General features: G+C 35.0%; 1 protein-coding gene across 21 annotated transcripts in view; it reads right to left on the reverse strand.

Annotated features, from left to right (window-relative positions):
• Positions 1 to 13,707, reverse strand: part of PCDH7 (protocadherin 7) — a 398,823-nt gene that overhangs the window by 143,186 nt on the left and 241,930 nt on the right. For 2 of the 21 annotated variants that reach the window (XM_070506090.1, XM_070506086.1), the window contains one exon: positions 9,750 to 9,776. The exons of 15 other annotated variants lie outside the window; for them this stretch is intronic. In XM_070506090.1, the coding sequence (XP_070362191.1) occupies positions 9,750 to 9,776 (27 nt within the window). Of the gene's footprint in view, positions 1 to 1,563; positions 3,046 to 9,749; positions 9,777 to 13,707 lie in introns of those variants that run through there. 4 more of the 21 variants (XM_070506094.1, XM_070506092.1, XM_070506097.1 and 1 more) reach the window with 4 other exon arrangements.

The raw sequence follows: 13,707 nt of genomic DNA on the forward strand, positions 1-13,707 counted from the left end.
TATATTTTTACACACTATTTTAACATAATAATTATGAAAGACAATATTTCCATTGTCCTGATGGGAGGAAAAATACCAAAACAAATAAGAACTTAAAGCTCTGAGAAGTTAAGTGATTTTCCAAAGGTAACAGAGCTACTGTTCACAGCTAGGTAGTGATAGAGATGTTCTAGACAATTATCATAGTTCACATCCTCTGACCCCAAGCCCAAGGTTTTTTCCTCTACACCACACATTCTAACGGTGTTCCAGTCTCTTTCCAGGCTCCTTCTGTGCAAAGAAAACCTGCAGACAAATTAATAACAGATTTTCTGGTCCAATGAGGACCAAAACTTGGTCTGATAAAGATCAATTCCTGACATTTGACCAGAGAATTATAATTTTGTTTGTAATGCCTGTTTCCTTGCCAATTAAATATTTTCAGAAGTACCCTTTTTGGCCTAACTCTCCCCTCATATATGCTATCTCACTTAATGATACCACTCTCCATCTAGTTGCCTGCAATAGAAATTTTAGCTGTTTCTGATTCTTCCATCTTCCTTACCCCCAAATCCAATCAATTCCTTAATTCTGGGGGTTCAACTCTGGAAATGTATCTCTGAGGCAGGTGTTTTCAAATATTAGTGTGCCTCAGATTTCCAGGAGGACATGTTAAAACATAGGTTGCTAGAGGCGATAAATATGTTGGTACTTGGTTGTGGTGATGGTACCACACGTGTATGTATATGTTCAAACTCAGTAAGTTGCATACATTGAATGTGTGCAATTTTTGTATATCAATTATGCCTCAATTAAGCCAAAAAAAATAGATTACTGGACCCCACCTCAAAGGTTTTGATTCAATAGGTTTGGGATGGGTCCCTAGACTATTGGCAATTTTTACAAGTTGCTGGGTGATAATGCTTCCGATCCAAGGACCACATTTTGAGAAGCACTATTCTAGTGCATCCTTTCACTCCTTGTCCTCGGCTATTGCATCAAGCTCTCACTACATCTTGGCCAGATAATCACAAAAAATATTAATCATCACCTTTCCCATTCCCACCCCTCATCTATCCTGTACAACTCTAATATGAAAATATACAAATCTGATAAAGTTATCCAACTAATTAATATCTCTTGAATTTCTTCAATGGCATGCCACAGCCCAGAGATCACTATTACCACCTTCACCTTATGGTTGTCATCTACCATGCTCATCTGTTTGTCCAGGCTGCTTCCCTAGCATAAAATGCTCGCCTTAATCTCAATCAGACCGACTCCTATTTTACCTTGAAAGTCTATTTCAAAGATCATATTCTTTGTGAAATAGTCCAGACTTCCGCTGACAAACTTTGTAATTCCCTACTGTGATTTCCCATTGTGCTTAGTACCAGGTACTAAGTACTACTGAATTGTTCATTATATTTTATTTAATTATCACTTTTTGTCCTTTTAGAGGTTTATTTTTATTGGCCTAATCCTCCACTAAAAAAGAAATTTTAAACATCTTCAAGTACTTTATGATTATTTCTGTCTTCCATCCCCCAATAAAAATAAGGAAAAAACACAAATCATTTATTTGGCCTGCCGACTTTCCTTTATTAAATGTCCTTTAAAAATGTCTTGATTACAAATATATCATTCAGCATATATTATCACCTCCAACACGCTATGGTAATGCAGAGCTGTACTGAGGAAAGAGTTCAACATTATCTGCATGATTTTAGAAAAACAACTTGTGTAGGCATGTGTCTCTGAGACATAAATGTCTAAATAAATAGCTATTTTGGTGTAATTTCAGTCACTGTCTTTAAATATATAGAGACTTTTTCTTGATGAATGCCTCAAGATTTGGCCTGTTCTCACCCTCAGTTTTAAGAATTTCACCTGATGAATGAACATTTGAATTTGCTTTCCTACCATCTACACTTATATTTTCTAAATAATCTAGGCATAGTCTAAACTCTAAAGCTATGAAAACACATCTCCTATATTAAATGCCTTTTAAAATCTAACAAAAGCTTCATCAACCTGGGATTGAAATTATTATGGACTGAATTTAAAGCAAAAATCTTTTCCTTCCATATCACAGCTTATTACTAATATTAATTGTATAATTTTTAAAAATAATCATTTATAAAATGAGAAAAGAATGACATAAATTATAGAATTATAAAACAAATTCATTTGCCTTCCTCAGTCATTAAATTTTATTACATCTATGGATAGCAGGTAAATTTTCCCATAAAAATTACCTACATGGAAATAATGCAAAGCTTTTAGAAATAAAGTTGATTTTAATTGCACTAGTATGAATAAAAAAAGAAAAAGAAAGGAAGAAAACACTCAGCCTGTGTTTAAATCACTATATTTAGAGTTCACTGAATTTATTATTATATCTCTGTGGCAATTAGTAGCCAATTTAGCTTTGTCTAAAGCTAGGATAAATTAACAGTTTTTGAAGTCTAGTTAACTCATTTTTGTTACTAGAAAGAAGAAAACAATTGAAATACTCCAATTCAGAGTATAATCTTAAAAGATGATTTAATTTAAAACCATGGATTACTACCTTGGAAGAAGTCTTTGAGCCATTTTGTGTAAAATGCTACAGACAATTCTGACTCCTAAGCCCTACTCCTCTCATCAATTCTCATATAATTAAGCTTTGTTATCCTCCAATATTAGAAAAAGCAATGGTGAAAACTGTGTCTAATCAATTATACTTTAAAAATAAGACTGAATTTTTCAAGCGTCTGACAAGGTGAAAGATGTTAGCAAAAGTCTCGGCTGCGTGTCTACAGTTTCTTGAGAAACTCACTTTTCCACGAACAGTACCATCTCCCCAGGTAATCTCCAAAGGTCCGGGCAGGTGTGCTAAACCAGCAAAGTCTCTTGGAGAAGTGGAAAAGGACTTTTCCTCTTTCCTTTACTTGCCTTTGTTTCAAAGCCTTTTCTTTTTCACGAAGGTTCTACTCACTCTATCCATGCTGAAAAATGTGTTCACCCACTGGGATTCACATCCTTTTCTTTCTGATATGGCTGCTGTGTCAGCTGTTAATCTACCTGAGAAACATAAAAAATAATTGCAAATTCTGAGGGGTGTTGCCCTAATTAGAACCACCAAATTAAAATGAACAACTTTGGGGGCTGGCCTGGTGGCACAGTGGTTAAGTTCACATGCTCCACTTCCCCTGCCTGGGGTTCACCAGTTCGGATCCTGGATGCTACACAGGGCTCATCAGGCCATGCTGTGGCAAAATCCCACATAGAATAACTAGAATGACTTAAAACTAGTATATACAACTATGTACAGGGGCCTTAGGGAGGGAAAACAAAAAGAGGAAGATTGGCAACAGAGGTTAGCTCAGGGCCAATCTTCCTCACCAAAAAAAAAAAAAAAAGGCATACCTTAAAATGAACAACTTAGTTTGTCCATGTCATCATGTATTGGATTTTGACTCTGACCATTTAGGTGAGATGAAAACTATCTGAAGCTTTTAGGAGACTTAACTGATAAGAAAAATTAGTTCTCAAAGGAAAAAGTCAGAAGATAAACACTGATATTTTTGTGTGAAATGGAGAGGACAAAGATAGATAGAGTTTTTTAATATATATTTAAATATTACATTAAATATAAACATATAAATACACATCATAGTAAGCAGAATAATGGCCACCCAATGATGTCTATGTCCTAATGCCAGGAATCTCTGAATATCTTAGGTTACATGGCAAGGGGAAGATGAAAGGGGCAGATCACTTGACCTTGAGCTGGGGAGATTATCCTGGATTACCCAGATGGACCCAATGTAATTATAGGGTCCTCAGAAGTGGAAGCAGGAGGCAGAGAGAGAATTGAAGAGATGGCGTCCTTAGAAGTGTTTGGCTCAATCGTGCTTTGAAGATGCAGGAATGGGGCCACTAGTGAAAACATGTGGGAGGGAGGCCTCCAGAAACCGGAAAAGGCAAGAAAAAGGATTCTGCCCTAGAGCCTGTAAAAGGAATGCAGCCTTGCTGATACTTTGATGTTAGCCCAGTGAGATCCACTTTGGACTTCTGACCTCCGGAACTGTACGATAATAAATTTGTGTTGTATTAGGGCTCTGCATTTGTGGTAAATTTCGCTAAAGCAGCAAGAGGAAATGAACATAAACATACACTTGCCTCATTGTTTATCCGTAAATTACAGAATTTTTCTTTCGTGTTTAAAGATAAACATGGTCTGCATCAATGCTGACCAATAGAAATATAATGCAGATCACACATACAAGCCATAAACATGATTTAAAATGTCCTTGTAGTCAGATTTTAAAAAATAAAAGGAAACAAGCGATGTTAATTCTAATAATGTGTTTTATTCAACCCAATATATCCAAAATACTATTCTCAATATATAATCAATAAGAAAGTATTAATGAGATATTTTCCATACTTTGTATTTGTACCAAGTCTTCTAAATCTGATGTGTATTACGGTATATCTCAATTTGGACTAGCAACATATCAATTGCTTAATTGTCACACTTGGCTAGTAGCTGCTGTATTGGACAGCACAAAATCTATATATTGAGATGTTTTAGCTTTCTGAAGCCAATTTTGGTGATGACTTTGAACATATCTGTATGATTTAAAAACTATCATTTTAATCTTTTATCTGTTTTTAATAAAGGATAATAGTTTCTTTCTACATTTTCCAAGTGCATATGCTTTGCCGTCCACCAAAACATTGCACAAATAGTCCAAACACAAATGCAAAAATTTAAATGGTAGCAGGGCCATGTCAACCTATGAATTATTTTCCAATAACTAAGTAGAAATTTATGGTATTTACATATCTTTCATGCATTTAGACGGGCACGTTGGAAAGCTGATCTTTGAGTTTCATACACATTTGTTTTTTATAATCTATCCTTCCCAATTTGAATTTCTGTTTGCCTACTCTATTCTTACTCTTAAAAGCTGGGAATCAAATTTTTACAGTACAAAACAAACTAAAATCAAATGAATTTACTTCTTTCCATCTCCTTCTGAATGTCTGCTTATTCATATCACAGCACAGCTACCACAAAGCTGTCATGGGTCACGGTGTCTGCTCGGAGGCACACAGCTGAAACAGCCAGAGTATTGCAGGTGAAAACATGAGTACTTCAGAGCATCCTTTCCTACGGTGGGCTAAATTCTATAGCTTTCAAATTCTTATAATTTGAGATAATTCATATAAAGGCAAAATGCACAGTTATTCTTAATGAGATTTTAAATGGACATTTTACAAAAAGACTATGAGTAATTATAGATTATGAGAATCAATAATCCTGCTGAGGGTTTTTATTTCAATCTAAGCAGGTAGCAGAACGTTTTTCCCATTACGATTGTTTTTCTAAATAGAGCTGATCCGTTTACTACCATTTTAAATAACCCTACTGATATTGTAAAATATCACCTAGGCCTAGTGTAAGATTTCTCATTGCCCATGTGTACATTTTATCCAAATAGCTACTAACCTAGCATTCTTTTTCCTTTTCTAGTTTCCAGACTTACACATTTTGGGGATGTTGCAAACTGTGAATGTACGCCCACACAGAACACTCTCTTCTAAACATTTGGTGGGCATTGCAGTTGTGTTTTTTTGTTTCAATTTTATCCCAATCTTCTATTTAATCTACAATGAACTAGATCTTCCAACCTTAGACTGTTTTTTAAGGATCACCACTACTGGGCAAAAACCTTAAATTGAAGGTGTTTTTCAAAACTCTTAAAATATTTTCTTTCCTGTAAAGAAATACAAAAATAAAACTCCTACATGTTTTTTCCCTGAGCTGGCTTTAATTTGCTTTTCTTGTAAGGCCCATAACAAAATGTAAGACTGTATATGTGAGGCCCAGATACGAGCATGCTGTTTTTTGACAATTGTGTAATACTTACGTTAAGAACAGGTTTTGCCTATAATTAACAAAGTATTACACTTTATGAACGACATTATTCATCATCATTATCAGTCTCCATAGTATCTTCCACTTGGATGTTTCTTTCTCTCTATTTCTTAATTCAGTCTAGGTTACAGATGCGACAGATCCCTAGGCACACCATGGCTCACTTTGGAAAGGCAAAATATCATAACCAGATTTCAAAGTAAATGAACACTTTATTTCTTAGATTTACTTAAAAAAAGAATTGCCAAGTACAATTTCCATCCACGTAGGACCTACGTGGATGGAAGAAGCACAGGCTAGCACACATCTCAGCTCTTCCAACTTCGCAGACAGCTGAAGTGCGATGAAGCGAACATCTTAGGAAGTTCGGAGTGGCAGTTTGACGTCTGGGGATTGTTCATCAAAAAAAGAGTGGGACAACTGCCCTCCTCGGGCATTGACATTAGTGATAGTAGTTGGGGGGCAGGGAATGAAGAACTTACTATATGTATTTTAGCGTTAGTCATTTTTTCTTCATCCCCATTGGTAATGTCAGCTCCTTCTCTTTCAGCTGACGTGGTGATTTATAAGATCACAGATAAAGGCCTCTCAGATTACAAGGATCATTCCTTTTGTTTGGCTCTAAGAAAGAAATTGGCCCCATCTTAAAGTCAACAGGTACGTGGCTTGACAATTTTACTATTAAAAGTGAAAACTAGAAGCTCAAGAGGAAGCATCATTGCATTAAATTTATTTCTCCCTCCTTGGGACAATCCTTTCAACACTTGAAAATAGTATCATCTACTCCAAACTGTACAAGATGGTTGTTGTACTAAGACACTCTGTAAGGTCACTCCATATTTTTGTGTGGCCAGTGGAGGAAGAAGTGGTAAAGCCCACTGGCACTGTTTATACTCCGCTGGGTTGGAAATTATCTATAGTTAGCCAACCAAAAATAAAAGTTCCTTTTGAGGACAGGCTGTACTCACATGACCCCTTATGCCACAGTCAGAATAAGACTGGCTGACATTTACTGAACAAACACTGAGAAACACAATACTCCATACTTTATATTAGTAGCTCATTTAAACTTCACCAGGATTCTAGAATGTATGAAGCATTATTATCTCTATTTACTGATGAAGAAATTGAAGACTTGAGAAGCTTAATTATTTGCCCAAGGTCACTCAGCTGGTCACAGAATTAGAACTTGATCCCATGCCTATTTGACTCTAAAGCCATGGCCTTAACCATCACAACAGAGAAGTGTTAAGAACAGCTTCATGGCTAATATCACATAAAATATTTTTATATATAGTTATTGAAATTTCACAAATAAAGAAAAGTTGTGTGTGTATATAAACACATATGACACCTACAGTCGTCTCTTGGTACCTGCACGGGACTGGTTCCAGGAGCCCAGTGGATACCAAAATCCATGATACTTGTCTCTTATACAAAATGGCATATAACCTATGCACATCCTCCTGTATACTTTAAATCATCTGTAGACTTCTTATAACAGCTAATACAATACAAATGCTAAGTAAATAGTTGTTATACTGTATTATTTAGGGACTAAAGACAGGGAAAAACCAGATGAAACCGTCATAAGTCTGTCAATCCATGGGTGGTTGAAGCCACAGATGAGGAAACCTTGGCTAAAACGGGCCGGCTGTATATACACATACACAGACATGAGTATAATCCCAATTTGCAGGATATATTTTAACTATATTTAATGAGGGAGGAAGTTAAAAACACAGGAGCCGAGAGAAGTCATCTGGAATTAACAAAAGGAACACTGATTCTCCAAAAGAATGATGACCAGTTTTATTCTGTGGGGTCTACTTCAAAGGCTAAATTGAAAATATTTAATCTTTTCCTTTTAAAGTTAAATGAAAACATGAGTATCCAAGTCTGCACTGTCTAATTTGGTAACCACTAGATAAATTTGGCTATTTAAATTTAAATTGATAAAATTTTAAAAATCAGTTCCTCAGTCACATGAGAGCTGGTGTCAATGAAACTAAGGACTAAGTAAGACTTTTATCAAGGAGATTTTACTCTAGCTCTCTTCCCCTTGTACAGTCTCTGTCCTCTTTCCCCCTCTCACAACCATGCACTTTGGAAGAAGATAAATTGTTTGTCATTTTCACATTATCTTTAACAGGATCCAGTAGACAAGTTGTCTGCTCAAATAAAAATGAAGGTTGGCAAAATAGGAACTGACATTAAGACTTAAGGGTGAGGAGCGGGGTTCAGTTTTCTTTCAACATCAGCCAATGGCGTATTTTAGGAAACATTTAAAGACACAAAATTTCAGGGGTGATTTGAGTGCTTCCAGATCATACTGGAAGAGGAGGAGTTTTAAAACAGACAGCTTTTTGAAAAGCATGACATCTGAATTGAAAGATACAGTGTGAGGTAAGAAAGAGATGAGGAGATGAACAAAGCAATGAGCATTTAAATTTATAAAACCTCTTTTTTAAAGTGAGGAAAATAGGATACCTTCTTTCCTTACCATACCCAACCCCAATTTTCTTCATTATATATGTAAAGAATTTTAGATAATTATTTTACGCCCATTATGAAAACAAGAGGAAGGGATCATTATACTTAACAATCTCCATAAGTGACTTATACAAGAGTTTGCAGTTTTAAAATGGGAGATTGAGCAAGATAGTAATTTAGATTGTGAACCCACTAAGCAGAAGTGGGCTCACGTTATGCTTTGCCTCATTTTTAGCCCTTGAAAATGGTTTCAGTGATGAAGACTAGTATCAGTGGCATCATTATTTTTAATAGCATTAATGATTTTCATAATCACAATAGCATTCATCAACTCTAATAAGGCTGTTGGACAAGTGGCTTGCTCAAGTCTATGTAATACCTATTTAGTAAGGTTTTACCCAAAGTAGATTGACTTAAATTCTTTTAAAACATTGTATTGTATACAAAAGAACACATTTGTAAAAAGAAATTTCAACAAAGAAATTTGTGACTGTTTCAAAAGAAGCAAATTGGCTTTTTGGAGGCACTGGTTAGAAAGAGTGAGAATCTTTTCTTTTTCTTTCACATATGCAGGTTAAAATATTTATGGCAAAACCATAGCATTCTGGAAGAGAATTCTCTGCTATTAAAGTTGTTATATTAGAAAAATTTCTAGTGTATATATATATATATATATATACACACATGTATATAAACATTGCTCCACTTCTTTGAGGCTATTACTGTATTCTTTCTGGTATGCAAATCGTAAATTTCCACAAGTATGGAATAACGCCAAATGCTTGATCTTATTTAATTGACTACATTACATAAAAATTCTATTATAATTATAAAAAGAATCAGCCAAACAGCATTCAATATTTAATCCTTAATGTAATTAATTTTGTTTATGATCTGTCAGATCTGTCAACTCTATTCGTCAACATGCCAACCTAGTTAATCTCTGCATTATATTTGCATATACCTTATACAATTTTGAGAGCCTTTTCAAAAATCAGCAGCATGTGCACATATTCTAAAACATTTTTCTAGTCACGTCTTGAGGAAAACTTCTGACGATTTGATAAAGTAGTGATTAATCCATATCTCTCAATGTCCTCTTTCTCTCTTTTTACATCGAAAAAAATAACATTTTTAGTCAGATGATGGGTACTATATTGGAAATACGCAAATGGCCCTCATTCGCTCATTAGCTACTCCTCTGTTTACTCCCTTAGCTTGGTCATGGGTATCTAATTCACTGAGTGACCGCCAAAGCATTGCCTGAGGGTAGGCGCCAGCTAAGGTTAGACTTAAAAGAGTGCCGTGCCTCATCCTCTGTAAGTACTGCCCATTCTTTCAGTACCTGCAGTTCCCTGGAACGGTGCGGCACCTGTGAAAGGTTAATGAGCATAGAGACTTTCAGGCATAATGCAAATTACGGACAGACACGACACAGACATTTCATTGATAAACAAACAAGCAACATGCACGCTGCAGGCACACTACAGGTGGCAGATATGACTGCAGCTCCACCGGTGGAATATTTGACAGAGAATGTATGTATACTTTACCACCTTGTGGAGATACCATTTTCAATCACTATTTTAAAAAGAGGGAGAAAATTGTTTTTCAACAGTTTTCAGGTAGGTATACTTCTCTTAGCTGGAGTAGTATGACCAGAGATGTATTTATACGTATACAACCAGATACGTATTTATAATATCCTTTTTGTTACAGGTCATTAGAAATCTCATCAATTTTATCAAATAAATAAATAAGTAAAACCAGTTCATTCTTTCTTTTTTAAAAAGCCTGATTCACTTCCATCCAAAAACTATTGAATTCACAATTCAGGCACCTTCCCTATTACTGTATTAGACAAACATCTTTACTACTAAAAATAATTCATGGTCTAACTCATCTATAATAAATATACTAAATAAATTCAAACTCTCTGAGCTATTAAAAAGTAAAGTGAGGACTTTTTGATGAATTGAAATTTTTAAAAACATCAATCTGTAAGGTTTTCTAAAACTCCTAAATTATTTGCCTTCAAAATTGCATTCATTGCTGTACGAGAATTATCGAGCATCAAGGTTCATGCATTAATACTATAACATTGCAGAGGGCCTGCAGAGAAAGAGTTCTTCCATTCCCAGCTTCGTTTTTTAAACAATCTCTTGCTATTTTTGTAGCACTCAACACTAATACAGAAGTAATCAAATTAGCATTACCGATTCATGTTGCAAACTTCAATTTGTATTGCTACAACATCAAAGTAAAAATATTTGCATATCAAAAGTAAAAGAGGTGGGATTTTAAATTAATTTAGTGTCTTAAACAAAACTAAGTAGGCCTTGATGGTAAATTAAATGATAAATAGTTCACAAATATCAAAATTGAATATATTTATATTTCCTTTCAAAATAATCCCAAGGCCCATGTACTAAATGCTAATGAAATATGAATATTAGAAAACGAATGGGATATGACAGTGCATATGGAAAATGTTGGGTTTCTCATGTTCTGAGAATTTTGTTTAAATTTATTTCAGGCTATAGTGTTTACAACTGTTTATAATTCAGAGTATGTGGTTGATATCTATCTATCCGTCATCTATCTAACATATTATAATATTCCTGAGTCTGATTATTCTCAGTATTTCACCATGTGGGGAAATGTAGTGGCTTTGATACGCTTGTGGGCATAAACATGTCTATAATAATGTGGTTTCCAAAAAACACCTCCTTCATTTTGTATCATACACTATTACTATAAAGTTTTCATCTGCTTATGACAATGGCTAATGTTTTAATACTCCTTTCTCACATAGCGATTCATAAGGCCAAACTGGGAGAAACATACAATTTTTATGAATGGGTATTTTTACGCAACCCGTGTCTATGCTTTCCAGAGGATAGCATGTTTTCACAGTTGCCACTTGGGCCTTTAACATAATTTGCATTCCAGCCTTAGGTCAGTCTCATCCTAACAGTGACCTAGTCAATGACTACCATTTGCAATAAAATGCCCTCCCTAGAAATTAAATATCTCCTAATGTACTCAGGGGGCTTTACATTCCTTCCTTCCTAGCACACACTTCTAAATAGCCCTAACAGGAGGAGTATTTCCTAGGTCATTAGTACATAACCAGGCACTGATATTTTATTTTGTAGTTTCATATTCCAACTAATATTCAAAATAAAACATGTTCGTATGGTACTACCATGCTTCAAGATAGTTCTAAAAAGTAATAGAATTAAATGTATTCAAATGTATTGTATCTTTTAATCTTACATGTGTATCTGGAGAAGAAAGAAAATGCTATTTTATGAGCCATTCTCATGATTTAAAACTATGTCATGTAATTTGAGAAATACTAATGACAAAATTTCCACGAGATACTATAAATAAAGAGATACTATAATATAGCCATATTTTATGGCTACTAAATGGGGTTCATGGAGCTAGGTTGACATTCACACTTGGAAACGTTTGAGGCATGAGGCAGGTGCCCTCACAGAAAAGACATACCAGAAATAGGTAAACAAGATAAAGAAAGAATTTTCCTGGGGAAAGTTGGGATCAAATAGGTTTAGTTTATTACCTTCTTCAAACTTCTAACTTTCAAGTGGTTTGTAAGTTAATTAGATGATATTCGGATAAGGTAAACAGGCAAAATGATGAGGATCACACTCACTTATTAAGGAAAAAATTCTTATCCTTGGGTTGAGTTTTGTTTTTGTTGCTGTTTATTTATTTATTTTGTCAGTCGGAAACGAGGAAGCTTTTGGAGTACGGTAGAAGAATAAGGTTGGCTGGCTTTCTCCATGATGAAATCATAAAGGAATGGTCTGAGGAAAGGTCCATCCTTCTAATCTACAACCTATGAAAATTGTAATTCACGTGTAGGTGCAAAATACCACAATGTATTATAGAATTTTATGCCCAAGGACAAAGATATTTTCCAGTGCATATTATATTATATATTAGAAAAATTTTAAATTTTAGGTAAGAAATATTGACTTGTACAAAGATCACCTTTGTCATTGTTCAACCATTTCTTCATAATGATATTATAAAGTCATTCTTTTTTTTTCGCAGGGGCAAGTGAAATAGGGATTGTCTATACATTTCTCACAGATTTTGCTTTGTACATTTGCTACAATATCTATATAACAGTGAATCACTTGATGATCTAAAGTGGAGGTAGATTGTTGCTGGTTTCCTTTAAGAAAGGCCCTTATAGCTACAAACCATCTTCATGGGGAATAATAATAATTCTATTCTCAGAAATGCAAGGACTTAATGTTTTTAAAAGACTAAAAATGCCCTTTTAGGAAGACAGGACAGAGATCTGAATATTAATGTAATCAGTAGCTGTCATTTAGAAGATAAGGAGAAATAAACTATAGGCCAAAAAACCCCGAAACTTAGATGTGTATGACTCAATAGAAATTATTAATAGTAGAAGGAAAATTTCAACTTTTAAGGAAAAACTCAAAAGGTGCATTAAATTTTCCTTGTTTTTAAGAAGGATTAAAAATACCCATCTCGGGCCTAGCCCTGTGGTACAGCTGTTAAGTGCGCACATTCTGCTTTGTCGGCCTGGGGTTCACCAGTTTGGATCCTGGGTGCGGACACAGCACCGCTTGGCAAGCCATGCTGTGGTAGGTGTCTACATATAAAGTAAAGGGAGATGGGCATGGATGTTGTTAGCTCAGGGCCACTCTTTCTCAGCAAAAAAGAGGAGGATTGGCAGCAGATGTTAGCTCAGGGCTAACCTTCCTCAAAAAAAAAAAAAAAAAATACCCATCTCAAGACTCTTAACTATTCCAGGCAGAAATGATAACACTTTTCAAGGTGATTCTCATATAGGACTAGGCTTTGGTTTAAGAAGGCCACAATAATTAGTATATTTTTGGATTTTGACATTTTGTATAGAAAACTATCGTAGTTTGTTACAGAATCGGGAAACATTATTGCTGCTGTTGTTCTTTTAAAACTAAACAGACCAGAAGAAATAAAATTAGATGAAAGGATAGTGAAATATTTATGGCTATATAGTTCAAATCTTCCTTTTACGGATGAGAACACTGGAGCACCAAAGGACAATAGTTTGCTCAAGGTCACACATCCTGCAGCAAAGCCAGGACCAAATCACAGGTTTACAAATTCCAAAATTTGGAATTATTTCAATATGAGGATGAATAAGTTGAAAGAAAACCATCTAGGAGCGGATGAAGGCCTCCTCTGTGATGGGCATTACAATGCATGCTTCATATACATTTTTTCATCTCATTCTAACATAGTTCAGGAGG

This window comes from Equus asinus, chromosome 3, assembly GCF_041296235.1.
Source record: "Equus asinus isolate D_3611 breed Donkey chromosome 3, EquAss-T2T_v2, whole genome shotgun sequence".
NCBI lineage: Eukaryota > Metazoa > Chordata > Mammalia > Perissodactyla > Equidae > Equus > Equus asinus.